Source organism: Eriocheir sinensis, chromosome 9 (assembly GCF_024679095.1).
Source record: "Eriocheir sinensis breed Jianghai 21 chromosome 9, ASM2467909v1, whole genome shotgun sequence".
Lineage (NCBI taxonomy): Eukaryota > Metazoa > Arthropoda > Malacostraca > Decapoda > Varunidae > Eriocheir > Eriocheir sinensis.
The window spans coordinates 22,442,540-22,469,997 of record NC_066517.1 but is presented as its reverse complement, the minus strand read 5'-3'; the positions used below and the strand labels follow the sequence as shown (position 1 = coordinate 22,469,997).

At 42.2% G+C, this 27,458-nt stretch overlaps 1 protein-coding gene and 1 long non-coding RNA gene across 6 annotated transcripts in view; one reads left to right on the top strand and one right to left on the bottom strand.

The window, feature by feature from the left end:
• Positions 1-720: 720 nt before the first annotated feature.
• Positions 721-19,023, bottom strand: LOC126996160 (uncharacterized). 3 transcript variants are annotated; one of them, XM_050856382.1, is made up of 13 exons: positions 18,861-19,023; positions 16,102-16,220; positions 15,404-15,499; positions 14,492-14,665; positions 13,939-14,063; positions 11,752-13,250; positions 11,317-11,451; positions 10,007-10,082; positions 9,416-9,525; positions 8,938-9,072; positions 8,382-8,593; positions 6,758-6,903; positions 721-6,188 (listed from the first exon to the last, which is right to left on the bottom strand). In XM_050856382.1, exons 1-13 carry the CDS (start codon positions 18,933-18,935, stop codon positions 6,112-6,114), a joined length of 2,979 nt encoding a protein of 992 aa, XP_050712339.1. In that variant the 5' UTR covers positions 18,936-19,023; the 3' UTR covers positions 721-6,111. The 3 variants fall into 3 exon arrangements, 2 of the variants coding, with proteins under 2 accessions (XP_050712339.1, XP_050712340.1); XR_007751029.1 differs by lacking the exon at positions 721-6,188 and adding an exon at positions 7,847-7,916 and having other exon boundaries at positions 6,788-6,903; XM_050856383.1 differs by lacking the exon at positions 721-6,188 and adding an exon at positions 7,883-7,916 and having other exon boundaries at positions 6,800-6,903.
• A 1,986-nt stretch (positions 19,024-21,009) lies between these two features.
• The window catches only part of LOC126996159 (uncharacterized), a 24,310-nt gene continuing 17,861 nt past the window's right edge, over positions 21,010-27,458 (top strand). The window contains exons 1-3 of one of the 3 annotated variants that reach the window (XR_007751028.1): positions 21,010-21,095; positions 21,191-21,293; positions 25,760-25,782. This is a non-coding gene — a long non-coding RNA (uncharacterized LOC126996159). Of the gene's footprint in view, positions 21,096-21,190; positions 21,294-25,759; positions 25,783-27,458 lie in introns of those variants that run through there. The other 2 variants (XR_007751027.1, XR_007751026.1) reach the window with 2 other exon arrangements.

Here is a 27,458-nt window from a genome sequence, read left to right as displayed (position 1 = left end):
GAGTCACTGGTAGCAAGCCTGTTTGCAGATGATACAATATTGTTGGCAGAAAATGAGGGGGTGCCGCAGGCCCAACCTATGCTGCCAACAGTGACCTCAGAGGGGATATTAGTGGCTCATCTGTGAGGGAGCAGGGTGTTGAAAATCTAGATTGAGCAACAAGCTGCCAGCCTACTGAAGTCGCCCCCTGTTAACTATTTCATTTTGAAATGGGAGACTGCCGTGATGGGAATTGAAATAATTTGTGAAGGAGCCCTGGATGTTCTCTGCCTCAGATGAGTACATATTGGCACCCAATCTCCCGGTCACATCTGACAGGCACATATTTACCCCTCCCGTCAAGGGCTGTCGGTACCCCCTCCCTGTCCCTCATGAAATTGTGTAACACACCAATTGCTCTCACCAGGGTGTCAATTGTTTCAGATTTGCCAATGATGAGTTGCCGGAGGATGTGCCACTTCGCCACCATGATGTCAAAGGCATTCTAGCTGTTAGCTCCTCAAACCATTCATTATTCATCATAAACCCCTAATCAAAAACCACGGCATTGCACAGTTCTCATGAAAGGTAAAGTTGGGAGCATATGCAATTGGTCCTTGAGCCTGTGGTGGTGAGAGCCCATTACCCGGGACGCACACAGTAACTACTCGCCCACTATTCATTTCAACATAATCATATTTTTGTAGACATTGGTAATATGTGGCCCCAAAGAAACACAACTAAAATAAATATTGATTTACTGATCATGGTAATAGATACATAAGTACACAAATGTGGGTAATGAGACAAAAGTGGCCTGACTACATTGTCCTCTAACAAAACTATATTCTTCTTCTGATACAATATAAAAAAGGTCCACAGTTTCCTTCACTGGGGAAGTCGCTTATAATACTTCAACTTATCAAAACCTGGGCAGCAGAGGCGAGCCCTGCCGCCCCCAGCATTTGCTTGCAATGTAGAGGAGATTTACCAACTCATGAACACCAGTTGAATTAGTACTCCAGTCTGGGGGAAAAAAAAGAGTATCCCCCCAAAATGTCATTTATAAAAAACGATCACCAGTCAGAAAAAAATGTATTAAACACAGATTCAATGAGTACTCCTGTTTGGTAAAAAGATCGAAGAAAATATCAGATTTATAAAAACCAACTGCCAAAGGAAAAAGTGTTTAATACATATTTACTTTAAAACAGAAGCTAAAAATGTAACAGGGGAATTTTAAACCCATTGCCAGATAGAAGGGAACTCTGTGCTAATTGGACCTTCTGTTTAGTTAGGTCATTAGCTCCAGGGAGAATGGATGGTGAGCAGCAAACAGCTCTGAATGTCACAACTGTAAGAGAAGTAGAAGCATAAGTAATAATAGGAGGAGAAATAGTATTAGTTGTGTTACTAGGTAGTAGCAGCAGTGGAGGGGGGAGGGATAATAGTATTAGAAGTGGTAGTAATATGCATTCTAACAACTCTTACACCTCGGCTCAGTTTGCCATATATAGTTTTCCCCGATACATGTACTAATGGACTGGAGTACACAAGTTGGTGATTGGACTCTAACGGAACTGACAACCAAATCCTTCCCTTACACACTACTCAGGTCCTCACTTGTTCAGGATGCAACACCTAATACTCAGAGGAGACAGAAATGCACATTGTAGGTAGGTAGGTAGGTAGGTAAGCAGTCTTGCGATACATACATACAAGAAATCAATAAAGGGTGAGAGGGAGGTACATAAATATGATAGCTCAGGAGTGTTCAGCATTTTGTGTCACCATCCCATTTAGCACATGTTGAGAAAAAGCAACTCAAAAATTAAGCTGAAGTACATAAATGATTCACTGCAATGGCAGTATTTCATTTTTATTCTTTAAACTCAATTTTCCAGCTCATTTTTCCCTTGATGTTAGTGCAAAAATGGGGATGGAGTGAGGACAAATTTAACACAGCTTAAACTGGACACAGAAACAAAACAATATCAACAAAACTTCCAATCTTGTGACATGAACTGGGAGAACACAGACACACTCTGGCTCCTAAGATCTATGTATCTTGGTGCGTCGTGGATCACCCTCACTACAGGAACTTACTGGTGTAGTTCGTCTCGGCTGCGTTTGTCAACAGGAACATCAGAATTCAAACAGATACAAACTCAGTCCAAGTTAAATTCCTAATGACACAATCCTCTTAATTTACATCACAAACTACAGTAGGATCCTGAATAGAGTAAGAATTAGGTGGTTACACTAGCTCAAGCTTTCTTTAATTCTTACTCTTTTAATTTATATAATTTGGTCATGTTATTTGATTTTCACTCATCAATGTTTATCATCATTTAGTTCCTTAACGTCTGTGGCTTATTTCTTGGAAACTTGCTGAATATACATTATAGTTTTTGTTTATTATTTGTAACTTGTGCCATTAAATTTTTACTCTTGCCCTATTTGAGACCTCACTGTAGTCTGATCAGAAGTAATGAATATTGAGCACAATTGTAATACCCTAGACTACTTGTTATTGCTGAGATTGGGTTTGCCTGTGCCTCCACCCCACCCTCGGACGCTCTCTAAACACCAATCTGGCTAACTTTGTTTTCATGTTTCCACAAAGTGTTCTGTGACAATTCCTGAGGGCACCCTGAGTGGTTGCAATGAACGTTTCACAAGACTGAAGACAAAGTTAAGTGATTTTGAGCATCAACTTGAATACAGTAACTTAGGAAAACAATTGTCAAGCTCAGTGAGTACCAAATGATGGGTATTATGGAAGCCATGGGATTGCACACAATGCAGCCGTGTCTGAGAGTGAATCCGATGTTGGGGTGAAGACGCTCCGTCATTTTGTTCTTGTGACTCGATGGGGTGACGTGCCTCCATAGCCAGGGTACGTTCAACAGTTTGTATACATCATTCTAATAAGTACTAATATCAGGGAAAAGCTAAAAAGTACTCTTCTGAACAGTGGTCAAGATACTCTGCAAAATGGAAAACAGAGCTGGTGTATTAAAATTTGCCAGTGTCAAAAGAAAGCTTATTAATCCTTATTTTGCTAATATTCAATAGATTACACCTTAGCTTAATTTTTCAGAGCAGTATTTTTCCTGACATGAGTACTAACTGGAATGGTGCGCATCAGTGCCGTTGCCAGACACTTGGGTCATTGGGGCTTAGTCCAATTTTGTAGAATCTGCCATGACGGAGCAAGTTATGGGTGGGTCTGGGGGCATACTCTTCCAGGAAAATTTCATCTTTTACTGTCTGACAATATTTTCTGCCATCTGAGGGCAACAAAAGGAAACCAGTCTGAAATACTTCAAATTAATTACAAAAAAGGATTCAGAGCTACGCACACAAGAAAATCATGGCTATAGCCCCAACAGCCCAACCCTGACAACGGCCATAGTGCATACTGACTGGCAAACGTGCCGTGTGTTGCTATGACACATACAAGACTGGGTCCTGTTGGCCTCAGTCAGCTTCACCCGGTAATATTTCAAGATGCCCGAAGCTCCTGAGTCAAGGCGAGTTGGTCGTGCCCTATGAAGCGTCAAGGCCATCCTTCAGAATCTTGTACGTAGTATGAAATTTAATCTAGTCATAATTTGTTGCTCCTAGAATTCTAAACTTACTCAGGTTACTTTTTAATGATCCTTAAATTGTCAATAGTGAAATCAAGGCAATTAGTTTTATTCATTGCATGTGTAAGTGTGTGTGTCTGTGTGCATGTGCATGTATTTGTGTATAATTAGTGTCATCATGTAGTATTGCACAAACATGAAGTGACAGGAGTGTGTTGCCTGGCTAGCCTTTGAGAAACCTGTGGCTGGCTCGCACCAGCCAGTCCGAGGCACTGAATTTTACAACTGATCACTGTCCGCCATACTCTTGACACATGAATGATATTACACACAGGAAATATCTGATGGCAACTAAATGGAAACATGTTTGGACACAGTGAGGTGACTAATGAAGAAATACCTCTGGCTGTCATGTGGCGCAGACAATCTTGCTCTGTGTTGGGAAAAGTGTGGAGGCAATGTTGTAAAGGATGAAGTGGAGGAGGTAAAGGCATTCTATGTACATGACATTTTTACCTGATTGTAAGGTTATAGTCAGAGGCATTCTACACCGGTCATACTGAAGGGAACACTAGTGTCAGCATGTTCTTGACAACTGAACTAGTCAATGTAGACACACTTGTGAATCTTGGAAGATGTTGTTAAGTATCACATTTATGGCAAAGATTTGGAGTAATTTTCCTACAGAAAAGGAAAGAGAGGTTAGGTAAATATAAATTGTGCAGTTTGACACACAATGTGTGTTCTGATGGCTATCAGTGACTTAGCACCTTCAGTGATAAAAAATACTTGTTCCTTAACATCATGTAAATTATACACTCACCATAGTCATCAAAGACAGTCATAACTGGAAATAAATAAATTAGTTTTCCATTTTCCATAATAAAGTCTTGTGTTCGTAAGAATATACAAAATGTCCAAATACTACAAGCACACGTTTGTCGCGGTTTGTCAGTCACAACAGAGTAAGGAAGAAATACACTGGGCAAGGTTTGTGCCGAGACTCTACTGAGAGATCACTAACTGTCAAAGGGGCTGCAGACACATCTGTCTGCACACTCCTAAAATGTCAATTTTTACATGATAGAAATAGAAGTTATAAGTGCATTGTCTGAAAGATATGAGGAACTGAAGCCATTTATATGACTGGGAAGATCCCAGATGAGTTATCACCATGAGTTGTAGGTCACTGCATGGAAGTGTCAGTCCAGTCATTTTCTCTTTGCCAAATACAATGCTAACCTTAGAACAGAGCACCAGACATTGCTGCTTAAGTCAATAATTTGTTCATTCTATCGTGCGGGTCCTTGTCCTCCTGAATCAATAACAACTAAACAATCTTTCCACTGTAGTCTACACATCATCCATATGATACATATGCCCTGGCCTTCCTTCCTCTGCCTGGCTACACACACCTAAAGAGCTACCAGGTCACCTCTAACCTCTGAACACCTGAAGACACCATGTCATTACTTCATAGGCCTTCAAGACAATTTCTAACATAAATTATGGATTTTCTTTCCCTGGTGTATGTACAAGTGAGCATAACTGCCTAATTCAGTACAAAATGTTGGTGAAACTTATAGTTTTAAAAAGAACACAGTCTTCATACAAGTAGGAAGTCAAGAAGAAATTAATACAGTTAAGTTTGTACCTTCTGATAGTTGGTTTTCTGTAAACCAAAGTATGAACTGAATTGAGTGTCTGTGGGTCAATTCTAGACACGTACCACAAAGTAAGTGTCCTTAAAAACAAAGTATGTTTGCAGCAATGCAAGCCATCATGAATGGAATACAGAGTAAGGAACATTGACAGAACAAAATAAAATCCATGTTAAAAGTAATAAATATCTGGTAATACCTCTTGTCTGTCCTAAGCCAACTTGGTCTGTCCGACAGATTGAGATGCAAGGAAACAACACACTTATGGGTACTTAATGAGGCTGGCAGCTCCCTGCCACCCGCCTGATGGTGCTGGTGCTGGAGCTGCTCTGGAGTGGAGTGACGAGTAAAATGGCATGTAAAGGAAACTTGCAGGAGGAGCCTTGACCTGGAATGAGCAACATGCTTTGGCTACATGGCAATATGCAAAAAAACAGGACATATATGAAGAATGACAAGCAACTGTTCACAATACATACAGCTATACAACTGCAACAAGACTTCAAATAAATAGTAATGCCCCAGTAGAAGGTAGTAATTGTGGTGAGTTGTGGCATGGCACAAGCAGTGGCCCTCAGTGCCATCAGAGAAGTCTTGGGCAGCCAAGCCCTGGCTGGCAGGTACACAAGGTGCCCAACACAGATACCAGTGAGGCTGCACTGCTGCTGCTGCTGCTTCCCTGACAGGCTTCGAGGCAAAGGCTGAAGCTGGTAAGGAACAGCATCAGACAGCCTTGAGTAATCAATTTGTTCCTAGCTTAATTTTTCCTCGAAGAGTTTGCCCAAAAGCCCACGTGAGGAACGCCTTCATATACACACAGCTAATGTGGCGCCGCTCTGGCTTCAGCAGTGGCTGTGTGGGTGGCGAGCCAAGGCACCTCACAAACATTGAGGCTGCGGCCCCAGGACCAGGGCCACCAGGTGCTGGCTCTCCATGATGTGGTTCAGAGATTTTCCTGAAAATGAAGGGATATTTAGTATCAACAATATTTCTTTAACCAATAAGCTACCATGAGAGGCCAGAGCTTGTGATCTGTTTGATGTAAGGCAAGTTTTTTACATCAGAACTTGACCTCCTAGTTCATATCTAAGGTATTGCTGAGGAGTGAATGAGGGCAAAGTTATATCATGTACAAACTGATAAATGATAGATAACCAAAGTAAACTAGCTGCCAACATAAAATTGTAGAAGTCAAGGTAAACAGAAAAACAGATGAAATTATAAGCGTTAATTTTTTTTAGAGTACTTATAAAAAAAAAAAGTTTGCGACCATATTACCTGCCAAAATAGCAATCATACAAAAAACAATTCTAATTATTTAATCCTTTCGTACTAATTTTTTCCTTTAACTAAAAGAAACCTTTGATGGAGCAGGATGGAGTTCTTACACCAGACAGAGAAGGGTGGAGGATATTGGGAAAGACATTTGTTGGGCAGAAGATTAATAATGGCAGATGATGATGATCATGATGAAGTTTGGTGCATGACTATGCCTGATGTCTCCCTAAAGCCCTGCACACATACCTTTGAGGAAGGGCTCATTGGTCATGACCTTGACACTGGAGTAGTAGTCTGTGGGGCAGGACCACTGGGCCCGCAGCTGTCTGGCCGCCTGACGTGCCCCCAGCCACCAACGCTCGTCACCCACCTCACAGTCCATGGTCTCCAAACTGAAGCGACACAAACACCTCAAGGACTACTGCACAAGGCTGAGTGAAGACGAAGTTCTTGCTCATGTATGTATTTCCATTATACAGTAATGCCTCAGTACATGTAAGGCTTACTGAGATACTTTTGCACTGTATATTTTTTATGAATGGATGATCAGCCTGGTGAGGTTAAAAAAATAGTGCAAACACCGTTTTAAGATCAAATTGTGGATGTCATACGCTATTAAAGTTTGTGTAAAAGCAAACTGCACTTGGTGTGTAGAAGTTATCACAGGACAAAGACAGGCCTCCCTTAGGCACAACAGTAAAGGATCCCATACCACTAAGCCCTTCAGTGCCCTTAAGCTGCTTCTTTTAATGTAAAAAAAAATAATAAAATATGGACAACCCAATCCAACCCCTCAGTGCCATATCCATATATATAAGGACTGAAGTTTTAAAAAATCGCAGCACAATAAGCAGTACAGCCAGTACATGAAAACTTGCTTGGATTGTAGGGCCGCCTTTGTTCTGCAAAGCCCCCCCCCTCTCCCCTCCACCTCTCATCCCCCTTCCTTGGCCCTCGCTGCGCTCTTGGGACACTGAGTCAGTCGACCTCAGACTCTCGTTTGGGAAACATGTCGCGCATGATTTTTACATACGAGTGTCCTCAATAGTGTTTTAATTCATACATATGAATGTGCACAAAAGTGTTATAAGTCATGATGGTAATTATATTACATACTAAAAGATGTAGTACATAAATATTATTAGTGCTACAATACCATAAATATGTATCATGGTTTGAATGTATTCTATGCCACTGTGTCACCTTCTATATGCATTATATACATCGTTCCCCTTGCGTACATGCATAAATATACTAAAAACTCATAATATACCTCATACGAGAGTACGTACGCCAAAAAACTACATCACTATAACCGACTCACACCGTATCTACCAAAAAATTCACGGTCTATGGTCCGGGTGCACCGACCTTCATCCCCGCTATTGTAGCTGCGCATGCCATTCTGTCATGGAAAATGTCAACTTAACTACCCACATGCACATATTTATTGTTTTTGTCATAATATAGTGATTAAGCAAAAATAAATAATAAATAAAAAATAAAGAGCACATATTACTTGTTGTTATGTCATAACATAGTGATTGAGTAAAAAAGAGCACTTATTACTTGTTTTGTCATATTACAGTGATTAAGTCAAAGAAAAAAATAAAATTGCCAGGCACCAGGAGGGTTGGCAAGCATCACTGCCTCTAGCACTGAATGGGTTTAGGTTTGGAAAGGCAAGCTTACAGTCCAGCAGTGAAGAGTCTTGTACCAATAAGATTAGATTAGGTTAGCTTAGAGATGGTATTGAGGGCACTCACCATGGCAACAGACTAGTTTGTTGGATTTACAATGGCACTAAGGGCACTCATCATACCAATAGATTAGGTTGTTAGGTTTGGAATGATAGTACAGAAGCTCATACCAATAAGGGTCGGTCTCTGTCAGGGGTTCCTTCTCCACCACATAATACTGCTTGGTGTCCATGTTGAAGACGAAGGTTGCCGTGGTCTTATATTTCCGCCGCGTGAGGGAGCTGAGGGGGGAGCGCGCCGTCTTGGGCAGACCCTTGACCAGCGTGGCGGCCTGGACCAACATGGAAGCCAGTGCCACAATGTCCCCGCTGTCTGGACACACCTGGGGAGGGGGAGGAGGGCTAGTGATAGAAGGCAGGTTGAGGGGGTACTGCTGGGAGTGGTCACAGTGGCAGATGTAGAAGCAGCAGTAGTAGTGGTAGTAGCAGTGGTGGTGGTGGTGGTGGTAGTAGTAGTAGTAGTAGTAGCAGGTATAGTTGCAGTCATAGAAAAATTACACATTTTTATATCTCTACATTTGTTTGGGAAATAAGATTTTGACATATATTTCTCTAGGTGTCAAAAATTCCACAGGCCATGGAGGTGTTAAAAAACTGATGAAAGAAAACAGAAAGTAAACTGAACATGTATTATTAAGTTTGTAGCCAAAGGGCATCATGAACTTACATCAACAATCTCCACATTGTAATCATTGCAGAAAAAGTACTTCTTGCTGGACTCTGTGCACAGCCGCTGAGCCATCTCATGACAAAACTGCTCCACGTCAAGGCTCACCTGCTTCACCAACACTCCCGGAGCATTCTGGGCGGGGAGATAAAACAGGACACTGACATGGGTGCTGTGCTGAAAGGAAGGTACTTGGGCAGACCAATGAAACAGCTGTTGCCACTAGGTACATCTCATTGTTTCCTTAGGTTCAACAAATCTTGAGACAAAACTGGGAAGATAATTGTGCCTTCCACTGTACATAATATAGAGTCTGTGCATGAAAAGAAAGCATTCACAATGATCTTAATTGATAGATATGAAGGATGGATAGATAAGAGGAGAAAATGAGTGCTCTGAGGAGAGGAAGAGGTAGAAGATAGATTCATTGGGATAAGCAGTCATTGCAACTACTGAGGTTAGATGGAGGAAGAGTTACCAGTTTCTCAGCCTTGGTGTTGGAAATCATCTGCATCTGGGTGTATCCCGAGCCATGCACCTCCAGTGGCAGTGCGTTGTGGTAGCCGGTGGCCGTGCTCAGCTCATCATCTAGGGTACGGAGGAGGGAGCGAGGGAGGTCAGGCCAAGGACGCTGCACAGTACTCTACCCTATTATAATTCAATCACTCTTCCCTGCCCACAAGTCCACCCTTCCTTCAATGATTCCCTAATCCACTTGCTTCTTCTCTCCATACCACACACACTTTTCTCCCTCTTTTGCCATGCTCAGCTCATCGTCTAGGCCACTAGGGAGGGGAGGGAGGTGAGGCCAAGGACACTCCACAGTACTCTACCCTAGGCTAGTCAAAGGTAATGCTCGTCCTAAGGCAACAGGTTCATTCCTTTACTTATAACCTGTTTGCTGAGATAACATGAAGTGGGTTGTGTTTATTAACTTTTTCAGGAATTATCAACCTTCTCAACGGATAGACCATATTATAGCCCATGAAAGCAATGGTGGCCAAACCTGTCTCTATATTCTCATCAGTGTTAATGTTCTCATCCACTTTGGATTTCAAGACTGACTCACCCTCTATGTCGGTGATGATGGACACCAGCTCGTCATCCACCTCTATGTAGCGCCGGTTGAAGTCCACCACACAACTCTGCAAGAAAAAATCTGTTGAGACGCAATTCTACTTAGTAATTGTACACCAAACTGGCTTCTTGGTCAGTTTAGTGTAGAGTGATTAAAGTTATGAGTTATGGCACAACCAGTGGTGGGCACGGTTCCATTAATCTGCTAACCACTAAATAGTGAAGCTAAATAGCTCGCAGAGAGAGGTTCAACTTGCTTACTATTTCTATATATCACTCATTGCTCACAAGATCACAAGTGGACAAACTAGAACAAAATTAGGCAAATTAATGTTTTTCCTGTTGTGCATTCCCCCAGTGCGCATGCTTGGTGGACAGCAGAGCGACTTATTTCTGCGAGGAGGTATTTCTCGCAACACCGACCGGCGTAGTGGACTGCCGCCACTGTCCCATCCTGCGCTGCATATTTCAGGCACCCTATATCATGTGCCAAATAAATTTACACTAACCAAACTTAACCTAACCTAACCTACCTTAAGGGTGACTCCTTAAAGCTGTGTTAGCACTGACACACGAACACTTGGCTATTTTCCATTACATTTATGTCCTGGATTGATGAATAAGACTTCCTTGTAGTGTAAATATGTTCTTCATTTGAATGGGAACCACAAGGAGGAAAATATTTCATCAGGTGGGCTGAAAAAGACTACTGTAACCAAAGGATGGGAGATCAGGTAAAGGGATATGGGTGAGGTGGCTAGGAGACGCTACTGGGGTTATCAGGTGCGGTTGGTTCAAAAACTATTCTCGATCAGTTCCTGTGAATTTCTAACCATCTGACCTTGGCCGTTACATCCGAAATCCATTATAAGCAGGTCCGTTATATTGAGGGTTTACTGAATACAGGTTCATTCATAAGTGCTAATAAATCTGCTTCTGTTCTCGAGGTCTCAGTACGGTAGGTGCAAGGGTTCAGTAGCAAACGATGGCCAGGTACATTACGCTGGATACTCTTTACTTGAGTCTTTGTACACTAAATTGAGCCCCTTCCCTAACCCTTCCTCCAAGGTGACAATGACTCCTAACTTCAACCTCCTTTTTTCCAACCAATCACCTCTCAAAGCTTTGCAAGAGGGGGTGAGACTCCTTGAACAGTTTAGTGTGCAATGGCATAGTGAATAATTGATCCCCATAAAAAATACCATACCGCAAGGCCACAAGTATTAAAACCAGCCATACAAAAGGCCTTTCCCAACAGACTGCTAACGAGATGCAGAATGATGAGGAGAGACAGATGCTAACCATGGACTGCGTGTGTTCTGAATTGCTGTTCTGGGTGAGTCCGGATGTATACTTCTCCGAGGACTTCTGGACTCTGCCGGGGCTGAGGGCAAACACTCCCAGACTCTCACGGGAACTCCAGCGCTGCATCTCAGCCTGTCAAGGGGAGAGAGTTAGGGCCATCCTTGGTGGTCCATCAGAAGGGTTACTGATACCTAAGTTAGTCAAGCTAATATACTGTGGTCTGATTACTACTAAAATAGCTTATAAAAATATGTAATTGATATATAAAAAAAGAAAAAAGGGAGATCAGTTTGTAATGTGAAATATGTGTTATCTGTTCCTATTAAAAACATAATACTATATAATAGATTTGTGAACTAGTATATCAATGTGCTGCATGTTATCCTGCTGCATGCCACTCAGGGATGTTCCTGAGGCCCCTGCTGTGGGTACCTTCTCCAGCATCTCAATCTCCTCTCTCCAGCGGTCATCACGGGGGGACAGGATGGGGCTGGTGATGTTCTGGTTGATGGGCCGCAGCACATCGCTGGGCGAGCCCCCGCTGGACCCCGGACTGAGCAGCTTCTCGTACACTGACCTCAGGAGGCCCGAGGACTCCCCAAGGTCAATGGACAGCTCCGAGAGAGGCACACCCATCGCCCTGAACCTCGGGGACCGCGAGGGACTCATCAGCAGCCGGCGGCTCTGATTGCGGAAGCTGCTGTAGTTCTGGGGCACGTTCTCCATGTTCTCATCGGAGAACTCATACTTCTTGTCCGCCAATCTCCGGCGCCGGAACACGCTCAGCTTCTCATGCCGGGAGTCTGTAATCTCATCTATAAACTCGTACTCCTTTTCCGCCTGCTTGGTTGGCGTTTTTTCTCCGCATGAACTTTCACTAGAGCTCCTGAGGACCATCCTGCTGCCCTGCTGCTGCTGTGGTGAGCCAAAGATACCGTCGTCAGCCCTGAGCCCCCCACCACAGCAGCCTGCCGGGGGTCTGTGTCGCTCGCCCGCACTGGCGGGCGGGTCCCTGAGGTCGTTGCGACGAGATTCCTCGCTGGTGTGGGAGCACCACGTTGAGTCATCTGAGTCGTTGTCATTAAAATAGTCGCTCTCGCCATAGTAGTGGCACGGCGAAGACTCAAGAAAATGGAAGTCCTTGAGCTTGAGATTGCAAGCCAGGCCTGGCCGGGGCGCATCACCCTCCAGCTGGCCTTTGTTATTATCACAGACATTAGTTTCACCGGTATGGGAGATGCCCTGGCCCTCAGTGGCACCCCTTCCCTGACACCCACTCCCTCCTGCACTACTGACACTGCCTCCACCACCACCACCGCCACCACCACCACTCCCTTCACCCTTAGTTCGTCCCTCGCCCCGCGCCGGCACACTGCCTATCAAGATTTCCCACTCCCTGTCCTTGTCTGTGGTGGAGGCGCTGTGGGAGTAGCCGCTGCCCATATTAAGAGTGATTTTCAGTCCACTGCCATTGTTGCCCACACACTGGTCCCTCTCCTCCTCCTCACAGCTGCTCTGACTGTCCACTTCGGGGTCGCTGGCAGTGCTCTCTGTCGGGCAGTACTTCCGGGACCTCAGACTGGGGGTGATGTACTGCTGCTGCTGCTGCTGCTCCCCGGACACCCTCCTGTTCTTGACCTTCCCCTGGTGGTCCCGGTCGTCGTCACTCTCCTCCTCCTCCCTCACCCTGATGCTGCCTAGTCTTGGCCCCTCCACCTCCCCCTCCTTCATTCGCCGGTCCATGTTCTCAATGTCCACATGCAGCACATGGATGAAGTTGCCAGCGTTGAGCACCACAAAGCCACGCCGCTTCATCTGTACGCTGGGGATGAATTTTGGGAAGGGTGGCACCATCTCAAAGCTGGTGTGTACTGTGATGCCATGCTTGAGGCAGCTGAACCGCGCACAGCTGTTCCACCGCTCAGCCAGGTCTGTGGAGATGAGGAAGATTGGATGCGGTAGGGAAAAGGTGTTGAAAGGAAGAAAAACGGGATAGGTTGGCTGCAAAAGAGGAAGGAAATGGGTGTGACAAGGAAGAGAAAAAGAAAGACAAAACAAAAAGAGCCACACTAGAGATGACTGAGGCAGTTTGAACAGTTTGTATTGATGATGTGTGAGAATTAGTAATGTGAAAATTAACATTAGGGTAGGCATGAATATGTAGTGAGGAGAGACAAGATATCACACGCTGCAAACAATTACCTCAACAGCAGCAGGAAAACAGCATGATTACTACAACCCTTCATCTTTGTGGGCACGGGAATTACTGCCAATAATTAGAGAATACAGCCGTCCCTCAAATAGTACGGTTTCCAATAGTTCAGTTTCAGTTTTATATGGATTGTCATACAAGATCTTTTAGGATTTTTAAATTTCCTGCTTGTCGGGAAATTTAAAAATCCCCAAAAAATCTTCAATGAAAATCCACATAAAACCGAAACCGAACTCTTGGAAACCGTACTATTTGAGGGACGGCTGTATTCACAAGCCACTCCTTCGAAAATATAAAACCATTCATTATTGTGAGTAGAAGAATTACAACCAATAACGGGTGATTCCTAATTAAGATAACTTTCACTCAACAATCGGAGAGAACCACTCGCTTAAGGCTGCTCGCACCTTCCTCCTCATAGGACGTGGCAACCTGGTAGCAGGCGGAGCAGTTGTCCAGCGAGGGCACGGCCGTGATGGTGACACAGCAGCGGCGCGTCTGTGAGCTGGAGCCGTCGCTGCCTTCGATCATGCTAGGGGGAAGAAGGTCATGGTGTGTTAGGGAAGTTGGAGAGGCTGGCAAACTAGCAAGCCCGAAATTGACCTCTCTTTTGACTACGCTTTTTTTTTTTTACTTCTGTGGGAGCGGCGACGGTTACGTATTAAAAATAAAAGAAAAGGGCTTCCTTTTGTAACATAGTTTTATACCCCTAAAACTCCATCTCTAGGAACATTATCTATGGCATTCAAGAGGTAAAAAACACAGGAGCCATCTAAATACCAAGCCCTACATGTTCAATAATAAGAAGCAAAACAGTGATGCCTCACCCTAAATGAAGCAATGTTCAGTAGTAAGAAGCTAGACAGTGACAGCTCATGCTACCTGCAGCCACACACAAGATGTTCAGTAACAAAAGACAAATTCAGTAACTAAACAAAGAAAAAAAGTGACTCATCCCACCTGCAGCCATACACCAGAATCTTCGACATGTCTCGCGGCCACTGACAGAGGGAGATGAAGACATTCTCGAAGGCGTACACGTTTGCTTGTAGTGTCTGGTCGCCAAAGAGCATCACCTCCGCCACCTTCCTCAGCGGGGAGTAGGGGACAAACACCCACCAGTGGAGTCTGTACCTGCAGGGAGGGAAGATACCATGTACAGTGGGTTCTTAATGTAGGTCAAGGATACATGACAGAATCACCAACAAAGTACAGTAAACCCTCGATATAACGGACTAATTGGGGGGAGCTTAGTCCGTTAATACTGAAAGTCCGTTATAAGCGTCGAAGATTAAAAATACAAAATAATACTGACGAACCTAATGAACGTCTCACACCATGCCACCATGTTGCCTCTCTTTCTATCTTCTATCGATATTTTCACGCTGACTGCTCTTCTGAACTTGCTAACTGCATGCCTCCCCCCCTCCCGCGGCCTCGCCGCACACGACTTTCTACTCAAGCTCATCCCTTTACTCTCCAAATCCCTTACGCACGAGTTAACCAGCATCTTCACTCTTTCATCCCTCACGCTGGTAAACTCTGGAACAATCTTCCTTCATCTGTATTTCCTCCTGCCTACAACTTGAACTCTTTCAAGAGGAGGGTATCAGGACACCTCTCCTCCCGAAATTGAACTATCTTTTGGCCACTCCTCTGAACGCTTTTTATAGGAGCAGTGAGTAGCGGGCTTTTTTTTTCATTATTGTTTCCGTTTTTTTGCCCTTGAGCTGTTTCCTCTGCTGTAAAAAAAAAGAAGAAAAAAAAAAGAAATAATGATTCCAGCAGAGAAACAGTTTTGTAAACATGGGATTCAGGAGTCTAAAGGAAGATGAGTTCTGGGTTAGTAGTTTATGGAAGACAACGGCTCACCTGTGTTCCATCTGCAGCGTGTGGTCGTCGGTGTCGCTGGAGTGTGTGTAGGAGAGCACGAACTGGCCGCATTTTGTGAAGCCTAGGAACACGTGACTGCCAAAAGGAAGGGAGGTCAGGGGGTCATTTGGTGAAGGAGTAGCAGGTAGTATGTCTCTGATGACGTAGAGAGACTGACTGATTGACTGATTGACTAGGGTATACATTCATGGTGATGCAACTGCTGTGATCATGTTTAGAGTGAGGAGGCTGAAAGGAGCAATTGTGTGGTTGTGGTGCATCTTAAAACTTAAAACACATATCTGGGAATCAAAGTAACATTTCACTGGAGTGTGTGGTGTGTTAATGGAGGTAAAATTTTAAATATGAATGATGAGGTAAAGACTTATGAAACCGATTTACAGTAAATGGACAAACAAGACACAAACAAGGAGAGGTAATAATGAAAGAAAAAAATAAGATTACATAGGTAATAAAAAAGGTGATAAAGAACAGCAATGAAATGAGTGGTCATGACACGGTCAAAATCCTCACTGGGCCAGAGGTGAGGAGGGCTAAGAAAGAAAGAAGGAAAGAAAGAATGAAATAAAAAGTAAAAACATAAACAGACACAAAAGAACATGATAAAGAAGAGCAGTGAACTGAGTTATCCTGGTGTGGCAAAAATCCCCACTGGGCCACAGGTGAGGAGGACTAACCCGGCAGCCAAGGCAGAGGCAGGAGCCACCTCGGCCAGGGAGAACGCCAGGCGCTGTGGCAGCTGGTAGAACAACCTTTGGCGGGGCCGAGAGCGCGCTTGCCTCGTCTCACCATACAACTGGAAACAAAGGACAGGGTGAGAATCTGGTCTTCAAAATGGTGGAAATTAAATGAATATTAATACCAAAAATGAAGTGGGAGTGTGTTCTGTGACAATGATGATGACATGAAGAACCTTATCATGGTGGAAGTTTAGTTCATTATAATTCAAAGGATGGTGAGGAAAAAGTCTGGTCTGTGATAATGGTGAAAGCTTAGTTCATGACAATACTAATATAGGAACCTCACAATGATAGGTTTAACTCATGATAATACTAATGAGGGACTGTGAAAGTTGCTTCTAGGTGGAGGGGAGCACTGTATAATAGGTCCCTGTGTCTGGAGCTGGTGACTAAACTCCAGACTAAGGAAGCGATGAGTGCAGGCAATTACAGCAACAAGAACTATTATAACAACTATACTAAAGCAACTATGGCAATGTATGTTCCATCACTTACTAGATCTTGAACTCTCCCTACCAAGAATCTACACACAATCCCCTGTGATAGGCCATATGATCTGTCTGTGATTGGGGGTACCATCACGCAACCATTACACTGCATGGGGGAGAGCATTCCCTACCCACACATCGCTGTCTCAGTCTGCAGTTGAATGCACCATTTATTTTTCCTGTGTTTTGCTTGCCGTAAAGTGTTTGTGTTTGACCTGTGTTGTGTTTTTCTGTCACAGCATAGTGGAAGTGAGTCTACCAGCATTTCATTACATATTTTCCTTGCTTTGTATATCATTATAATATTTTGTTGAAGTAACTGTCACAGGTAAATGGTGTTGAGTTTGTTGGGGGCTCATTGTGTTTGTTGTGGTCTGTAATAATTCTAACCTTAACAGTAGCAATAGTTGGGGCCATAACATCATTAATAGCTACTACTTAGGTCTCTCCTCAGTCTTCCTCCTTTGTAATACTTCTTAGGTCTCTCCTTGGTCTTCCTTTATATTACTTCCTAGGTCTCTTGATCTTGATCTTGATAATAATGCACAGGGCACCAGTATAGGAGCATAACACGCATGGTCTTCCTTTGCATTACTTCTTAAGTCTCTTTCCTTGGTCTTCCCTCCTTTGAATTGCTTCTTAGGTCTCTTCTTGGTTTTCTTCCTTTAAATTGCTTCTAAGGTCTCTTTCCAGGGTCTTCCCTCCTTTGTATTGCTTCCTTCAACTTAATATTAATTAAAGTAGAAATGCAAAGTTTTGGAGCTATCCAATTGAAGTAGAATAAGTTAGGTTTAAGGACAGACCACCTAGTCTGGACCATAGGGTCTGTGGGGTCTGAAATTCTATGTAAATATATCAATGCAATTAGGTCTCTCCTTGGTCTTCCTTTGTATTACTTCTTTGGTCTCTTTCCTTGGTCTTCCCTCCTCTGTATTACTTCTTAGGTCTCTTTCCTTGGTCTTTGCTCCTCTGTATTGCTTCTTAGGTCTCTCATTGGTCTCCCCTTTATTATATATATTTTTTATTTAGTATCAATTCTTTATCTTCTTCCTTAGTATCATTTATCAGGTCTCTCTCCTTGGTCTTCCTTCCTTAGTGTCATTCTTTTGAATAATTTCCTAGGTCTCTCTCCTTGATCTTCCTTCCTTAGCATTTCTTTTCCTTCCTTTGTATATATATTCTTTATTTCTCTCTGTTTCCAGCTTTTAACATTTTTTTCTTCATGTGACAAACTATTGTATTTTCTGTCATAATCTTCATATAATTTTATCTTCATTGTATTTCAATCTGTCTTCCTCCTCCATCAATTCCAGTACAGTTCTTGGTCCCTTATCCTTACCCTCCTTCCTTCTTAACAATGACCAGCATGACCCTCAAGAGAGCCCACCACCCTCACCAAGGTCATCATAGAAGGTGGAAAGTACTATGGCATGAACACTCATAAGACAGCCAAGAACCATAGTATTGCATGACTGTAAGTTTGGTATAGCACTCATTACATTACTACTCAGCTGTCATGATACAGAAAATGATCTAACATCTATATTCTTGCTGTCCTGTGATGAAGTGGAGACATGTATAGTACTTTGAATGAAGGCAATTATGGTTAAGCCTAATGCAAAATGACGTCAGTACAGACTCATTACTGGGAATATGATGATAGAGAAGGCCATTATAGTAGCAGTAGTAGTAGTAGTAGTAGTAGTAGTTTTTTCGGTGGTGGTGAATGGGACAGCTAACGAAGACAAACAAGAAAACGAAAAAGAAGAAGAATTACGCGTTGTAATTTTCGAGACTTCTATGTCGCTCTTTAATGGTCTCATACACAGAATATTCATGCATTATTTCCGTTAAGGGGTCATAAGCCTGCCTGCCATGCTCACGGTCGCTAGGTGAGCATGACTGTTGCCGTGAACGTGAAATCACAGCTTGGGGTGCACGAACTCGACCTAAGAGCACACATATAAACAATAAAAACACCCTAATTAAAGCTACCCGAGGCACCCAGTAAACAACAGCTACTTTCTAAGGCATAACAGATAATATTAAGACTAGTACACAGCATCGGGGACTCAAAATAACACAAGAAAACAAGGAAAAAGAAAATATAAACAGCCGACACCCTTGGAAACTCAGGGGAGGGAGGGAGCGTGGTCTCTTTACAAGCTCGTATTTATCTTATTTAAGCTTCCAGGGCGCCTTTCTCACCTCCCTGAAGTGGAGTTTCTGCATAAGATGGTGCCGGCCGTGTTGACGAAGGCCCGGGACTCTCGAGGAGGACATTATGGTGAGAAAAAGGAGAGGGACTCGTTCATCCTCCCATGTTGTGGTGGAACAGCTGATCACTACACCGCTTCACCTTTTACAAGCTATTATATATTTATTTAGCATTACATTCTTGATTTACCTCTCCTTTGTGTATAAATCTACTGGATATTTAGTTTGACGTAATTGATTTTGTCTTGGGAAACATGGATGTGCATCTGTCACGGGAGACTTAATTCAGCTGATGATGCCGGGGAAATCTTTGCTTTATTTGACTTGTTTCCGCCTTTTGAGAGCGTTCCCTGACCGCATTCACTTTATTAGATGTCCTACACAGTTCAAATATTTACATTCATTCATTTACGTAGCTTTACAGGCATAGATTGGAATGAATTAAAGTTGCCAGTGTTATTAACCTCTTCTTTGATATCTACGGTACGTGGAGCTATTACATGCACTCATATATATGTTCTTCAGATGGCTCTCAAAGGCTGAAAAGGTAAAGGACATTCCTATTCCGTGCTGCTAGCCTATGACTATTATCTAATGCTCCTTTGTATAGTCTGCAGAGAGTTGTTTGGTTAATTTCCATTTAGCTCTATTAGGTAATTGTAAACTTCAATCCTATGTAACGAGAAAATTATACCTACACTCCCAGCTTTACCATTCTTGTATTGAACTTTACTATATTCGTATCATTGGGTGGCAATGTGAAGCTCTCTCACTCACCGATATATTTAGTAATGGATATACAAAAAGTGACAAAGGAGGCTGATAATCCGAATTACAAATGGAGTAATAAACATAGAATGAGCCTCTGTAACAATGTCAACTAGTCTGCATATCGATTTCTGTGGTGATCCAGGCAGGGCCGCATTTATTGGGGGGCGGGTTGTGGGGATCAAAACCCCCGAAATGTTGTTGGGTCCTCGATGGACTTAAGTATAATTTGTAAGCAATTTTTAGTTCCTTAATCTCGTGCTCTTTGCTCCTGGTGAGCCTTCCATACAATCCTTCTAGAGATACATCCCTGGATGCAAGGTATATTGAACTGTAGGTGAGAGCCATGCTATCTCTGGTAACGTCAAAAGATCACGCTTTCAAGGGGCGCATCCAAGGAGTCTTTTGTCCGCCGGGGCAGAGCCATCTGTTGGGCACTCCTTGGGCCGTCTTCGCCTCGGGACGGTACAGCTGCAGCGCTTGGAAACTTCCCAATAAAAGCTTTCACTCGTAATTTCACTCAGACCACCGAGTAGCTGAATATTCAAGGGAACCATATAAAAATTCATGTTATTATATTCATGTTGTTACTGTGAGGCAACTTATCTGTCATTATATTGTTTCCTCTGGGCTTGTGCAACACTTCAACCCAGCTTCACTTGCCAAGATATACATCACAAAGTACTTTATCTAATATATATGGTATGCAATGTGAAGTAGCAGGAGTATTTGTGGTACTAGCTGCACATGGGAGGATCAATGTTTTACTTTCTTCTTAAAAGCAATATGGGCCTATATATTCTCCACTTGGTCCTGTGGTACAATGATCTCTACAGCAATCAGCCACCGATGTAAGTGAAAGAATTTTAGATTTTAGCAACTGTTAATAGGAAAACACAGAAAAGGGGCAATATTGCGTCTATAGCTGTCTTAATCGCTGCTAGGAGGGTAGAAGGTATAGGGGTTTGATGAAATTATAAGCTAATCCTATCAATTTTAAATGAGTACCATGAGGCTTGTAAAGTTAAAGGAAAGCCAGAAACAACTCGAAACGTCGCTATTGACTCAGATAGCGACCTTAAAGCACACAGATTACCAATAAGAAACTGATAAACAGCCATAAATCCTTTCAAATATTTTTTTCAGTGTATAAACAATAATATTTCATCATTAACAGCTACAAAGAAGGTCTGGATATAATAGAAAGCTCAAGTTAAGTCGCACGTGAGTGTCGGTGAAGAAATCAATATAGTAGTACAAAAATCAGTATTTCATGGTAAAAAGCAATACTAATCCATCATCAAGAACAACGTAGAGGGTCTAAATATAATATAAAGTCTCAGTTAGATATAAAATAAGTGTCAAAGGAGAAATCAGTCCCGAGAAAAGGACGGTCTATTTTTCGCGCCCAAAATCAGTGGTTGAAAATGAGCAGCAAGAACGAGATGAGCCGCCGCAGTAAGTCCAATTTTTCCTCTTTTTGCTGAGAAACTTGACTATTTATGTGTTGGGAGAGGTGGCTGAGGGTCTTAACTTCCTTTCTAACCCCACAGTTGCCGCGGTCGCCAAGAAGAAACGGGCCAAAAAGCCTAAAAACAATCGGCCTCCTCCTAACAAGGCCAAAGAGACCAATGACAACAACTCGGCCAGGGGAAGGTAATTACATTTTTATTTTATTCTTTTTTATCCGGTGCTTTGCATTTACCCTCTGCCGCTGTGTCCTCTCTCCTCTCTGACCACTTTGGACTCCGGGAAACGAGTGCTGGGGTGTGAAGCTTTAATTTAGGTTTAGGAATATATTTTTACACTTTTAACATTTTCTTGTTATATATTTTATCAGAGTCTTTTTTTCCTTTCCTTCGCTGTGTCTCCTTCCCCCTGACCGCTTTGGACTCCCTGGCTAACGAGGGGAAGTTCAGTAACAATATTTTTTACATGTGGGGTTAGATTATTTTTACACTTCACATTTTCTTGTTATATATTTTATCTGAGTCTTTTTCCTTTCCTCCGCTGTGTCTGTTTGTGTTTGTGTCTTTGTCTGTCTGTGTTTATGCCCCTCCCTTTGCATTAATGCGAATTTTGGGAACACATGATTGTTTTTACTTCTTTTTCTGTTCTCTTTACTTTTTATCAAAGCTGCTGAGGTGTAGAGGTAAACAGAATTTCAGGAATATATCGTTTATAATTCACAAGGCTAATTTTGACCACTTCCTTCAGTTACCATGAATTTTGAGGACTAACTATTTTTTTCTTACTTCTGGGGACATTTTCTGGCCGTTCTCTGCCTTGCTCATGGTCTTCTGATGCTAAACTGGAAATATGGTCTGGTTTAGGGACATTCTTACATAATGCAGGTTAAATTTGACCACTCCTTTTTGATAGTGTAAGTGTGGGAGCTGAATTGTTTTTTCTACTTCTTATGATGGCATTTTCTGGCAATATACTCTGCCTTTTTTCTGGTCTTCTGATGCTAAGCTCTCTATATGTTCAGATTTACTTTGCTTTTACCCTTTGCTTTAGTGTGGCCACCTCCTTCTTCTTCTTCTTCTTCTTCTTCTTCTGACCTGTAACGCTATGTATCGCTTCTTAAGTCCTCCTTCTCAACACTTCTATATTTCTAAACATGCACTTACTTCCTGCTGATGATTTATTGATGAGCTCACCTTGTTTGACTCTTCCTAGTACCTCATTTTACCTGCCTGCTCATGAGTGTTTCCTCCTGCTGATCACTTTTAGAGCAGCATGACCTGACAGTGTGATTTTAGGATTTGTCAAGGGATTATCACACTGTAAAAAAATAATATGGGACTCAGATATTTAATTCTGTGGGATTTTACTGTTTGGTTGTCTTGTGTTGTGTGGTGGAGTGGTATGTTAGGTAAAATGGCAATGTGGAGGCTTCTTTTATACAAGAGTAAGATGAGTGTGGTTGCGTAATGGGAGAATTGGGGAAAAGTTAGATTAAGTGATCATATAGGGCTAGCTAAGGTCAATTTGGGTAAGTTTGGGTAATAACACATATAGAAATGCCTTTGACACAAGGAACTTAAATAAACGGCATAGTCTCCTTGGAAGTGTGGCCTCGCACATCAAAAGAGTGGTTGGAGTAACAGTAGTGTTAGTAGTAGTAGTTTAAGTAGTAACAGCAGTAATAATAGTAACAAAGGGAGACTACAGGAAAATTCGTCAACAAGAACCACCGTTATGGCTTTGAGAGAGATACACATTGGAGAGGCACACTGATGAATAGGTAGCTAGTTCCCCAGCCTCTTGACATTCACTAAGGGTAACCCGGTAGTTGCGGGGATCATGTTTCTTAAAGGCCCCTCTTAGCGAGAAAAATGAGAAAAAATCCATCACTCACGCAAACCATTTCATAATATATATCAACGCATTTGTGATCAGTTTATGCATCATCTAGTTTTTTGGGTTTATATCACGGCAAAAATTTGGCCTGTCGCTGGTACACGGTAAAGCCACAAATTTGGCCCGTCGCTGTTGCCGGGTAAATGAAAGTAAACAAGCCTTTCAAAATTGACCCCTCTTCTGGCCACTCCTATTTGCTTTTGCTGGAGCAGTGATTAAGCAGGGTGTTTTGTTTTTCATTTGTTTATTACCCTTGATCTGTTTACTGTAAAGGAAGAGATAATGCTGTGCATGGGGAGGGTACCCATCTCTGTTCCACATTACTCATGCTTTGTGTACTAATACTCGTGGGTGACTATTAAGTGATTTAGTCTTATGGGTACAACTCAAGAAGTAACCCCCCCCCAAATGATAAATTTTCTGATAAATGGCTAAGTTAACCACTTCGCCACGGGACGCTCAAAAATAAGAAGTCAAGACAGCAGCAAGGATGTTTTAGCTTTCTTTTCCATTTGCTTCAGTGGAATACAAGTTTGCATAGACATTTTTCTGCTGTGTTAGAAAGTGGCAAGTCTTCTTAAACACTTTTTATAAGTTAGTAAAGGAAAAAAAATGCAAAAAAAAAAAAAAAAAGAAAGAAAGGGTTAATGGTTGTGGCGGGTGTTGAGAGGCTAGAACGTCCTTTAGCAGATGGATAGACTTTTGTTGGTTCACCAGACTTGCGTTCATGATTCACATTTAGTTCATTCATATGCAAGGGCGGTGTTAAAGGGAAACAAGGGTGGCGTCAATAAAAACAATGAAATATAAGTTCAAAATGACGATATCATTATAATTATTATCACGGTAGTGGTAGCAATAGTAGTAATGGCAGCAGCAGAAGCAGTAGAGGTAGTGGTGGTATTATTTATATTTTTATTAGCAGTAGTAGCAGCAGCATAATGCTTTCTCTAAAGAGACACACAATGTCTTCACAATCTTATCATTACTAATTGTACAGGTATTGACACACACAAAAATGTATGTATTATATGAAGATAAGAAAGAAGTGAAGGAATGCTAGATAGCAGAGGTGGTATTTTTTTCATCCATGCTCCTTGGCCGTCTCATGTATATATATATTACCACCTGCTCTGAGCCTAGCATTGCCTGAAATCATTACTAATTTATTTATTTTTTGTGTTTTTGGGGGACATTTTGTTTTATAGTTTGCTTATGACTTTGAAAAGGAAAATATGTAGAGGGGTGTGGAGCAGCGGGTGAGTGGTTAGCATTGTGAGGTAGTGAACTTGTAATCCTGCTGATGATTGATGATTTTTCAGCCATTACCAAGTGGCTGTACATTACTCACATGCAATCCATCATTCTCTCATCCCTATCTTCATTGTGCAGTTACTATTACAGCATCTGCCGCTCTCTGATGTGTGACGCTGTTTTTTCTGACGGATCTTATCTCTTTTTTTAACCTTTTTGTCAGAAGTTACTTGTTCATGAATTTTGAGCAGCTGATCGAGCAGCAATAGGTTACCATTTTAGTGGCAATAGATTTGTTTTATTGGTTATTAAATTCTGCCCTCGCCACTAACCCTAACATCACCAGCCCCTTGTAATTCTGCTCTCACCACTAACTCTGATATCACCACCAGCCCCTTGTAATTCTGCCCTCACCACTAACTCTAATATCACCACCAGCCCCTTGTAATTCTGCCCCCACCACTAACTCTGATATCCCCACCAGCCCCTTGTAATTCTGCCCTCACCACTAACTCTAATATCACCACCAGCCCTTGTAAGAGATAGCCTTGATATCCCCACCAGCCCCTTGTAATTCTGCCCTCACCACTAACTCTAATATCACCACCAGCCCTTGTAAGAGATAGCCTACCCGTGCTGTGGCCTCGCACATCAAAAGAGTGGTTGAAGTAGCAGTAGTAGTAGTAGTAGTAGTTTAAGTAGTAACAGCAGTAATAATAGTAACAAAGGGAGACTACAGGAAAATATAGATGCTATTTTCTAATCATTATACACACTATACAAGCAGACTACTATAGGCCCGTTCTCAGCCTACACATGCTTGCTCGCGAGGACTAGTAATTCATCGTCTGCTCTCCTCATCCATAAACTTATCTAACCTTCATTTAGTCACTAAATCACATTGTGACACTCCCCTCCCTTTCCAGTGGAACATTGCTAAGGGAGTGACATACATTCACATATACCCCAGACTTATGGGGGCTTTGTGGTGCAGTGGTTAGCATACTCGGCTCACAACCGAGAGAGCCCTGGTTCGATTCCTGGGCGGAGTGGAAAAATTTGGGCGGTAAAAGATAAACAGTAGAAAGTTGTTATACATTTGTTAGAGGTGGAACGTGTTGAAAGAAAGTAAGTTATAGACAGAAAGCAGGTTATGAGGAGAGTGATGATGAGGAGGGAGAAGGTTAAAAGGAGGAGGAAGAAAGTAACTGGAAGATAGGTAGAGCAAAAGACATAGAAAATGGTTTAGGAGAAAAAATAGGAAGAGGAAATGGAAGATACGAAGATGAAAAAGACAAATCGAGAAAATGGTTTAGGAGAAAAAATAGGAAGAGGAAATGGAAGATACGAAGATGAAAAATAACAACGGAATAATATATACACTATTATGCATTTTTAAGGTGTGCGTTAGTGAGACAAATCGAAAAAAATGGTTTAGGAGAAAAAATAGGAAGATGAAAAATAACAACTGAATAATATATACACTGTTATGCATTTCTAAGGTGTGCGTTGGCGAGGAGGAGGAGGAGGAGAAGGAAGAAGGATAAGGAAAAGCGAGTGTATTTCTGAAGCATCTACTGTTACAACACGTCTCCCTCTGCTGTGTGACGCTGTTCTTTCTGATGGATCTTCTTCTGTGACTTGATTTTTTATAACCTTTTTGGCAGAAATTATCCGTTCATAAATCTTGAGCAGCGATCGGTTTCAATTTTTGTGGCTATAGGTTACTGTTTTAACGACAACAAAATTCTTATCCGTAGTGGTGTTATGTTGTCAGTCTAGTGGCAAAAGGCTCCTATCTTTTTATGCGTTACCATTTTACAGCGAAAGGTTGGAAATTTTTAGGTTTAGGTTGAGTTTATTTGGTACTGCTGTCCTCCGCTCCTTCCTTCCTTCCTTGCATCTTTCCTTCTTTCGGTCCTTCCTTCCTTCCTTCCTTCCTTCCTTGCATCTTTCCTTTTTTCGGTCCTTCCTTCCTTCCTTTCAAGTTCTGTTAATTTAAGAGCACGAAGTGGCAGCGGGCATGTTTAGTGTTTGCAAGATCCACTATTTTGAATTTGTACTAACTCTTCTTCACACATTTTGGTGAGGAGGAAGATTAATAAGAAAAAGGAAATATGGAGGCTTTTATGCATGATGTGGGTTGGAGTAAGAAAGCAAAGAATAAGGAAAAGAGGAGAACATGAAGGCTCTTATTTGTGGCTAAGGTGTAGAGTGATAAAATGGAACAGGGAGAATACAGAGAAGGGGAGAATATGAGACCTGGTATGGATGGCTAAGGAGTATTAGGACAAGGAGTAAGAAAAAGGAGAATGTGAGGGCTTTTATGCATAGGTAAGGTGTAGGCTGAAGGAGTATTAGGACAAGGAGTAAGAAAAAGGAGAATGTGAGGGCTTTTATGCATAGGCTGAAGGAGTATTAGGACAAGGAGTAAGAAAAAAAGATAATATGAGGGCTGAAGGAGTATTAGGACAAGGAGTAAGAAAAAAAGGAGAATGTGAGGGCTGAAGGAGTATTAGGACAAGGAGTTAGAAAAAGGACAATGTGGGGGTTTCCATGCATAGGTAAGGTGTAGGCTGATATGAAGGAGGAGGAGGAGGAGGAGGAAGAGGAGGTGAGAGAACAATGAGCTGATAATGGGATTGAGACAAGGCATATATTGTGTCTTCAATGTGCTGGTTTGTCTCCATGTAATAATTCTTTATGTTGATCTTCTCTTCCTCCTCCTTCACTTTTATGTTTTGGTGATTGTTTATAGTTTTATTTTGTTTATGATCGTTATTAATGTACTTTTTGTGTGTTATTTATTTTGTTTATTTTTACCGATCTTTTTTTTTTTTTGTGAGAGAGAGAGAGAGAGAGAGAGAGAGAGAGAGAGAGAGAGAGAGAGAGAGAGAGAGAGAGAGAGAGAGATTTTTATAACCTTCACACCAGTGCACTACTTAAGAAATCAAATTAATGCTAAAAGGAAATTAAAAAAAGATGTAAGTTAGAATATATAACAAAACAAATCACTAAAGACCTAAAAAACAAACAAAAAGAACTTGGACAACTTTTTTTATGATATTACCAGTGACCTCCCTCGTGTGTGTGTGCGTGTGTGTGTGTGCTCTGGCATCTCCTTATACATGTGGCTAAGGGAGGTGCCAGCTATGTCTCTCCCTCCCCCGCTCCCTCCCCCTCCTCCCCTTCTCCCCCTTC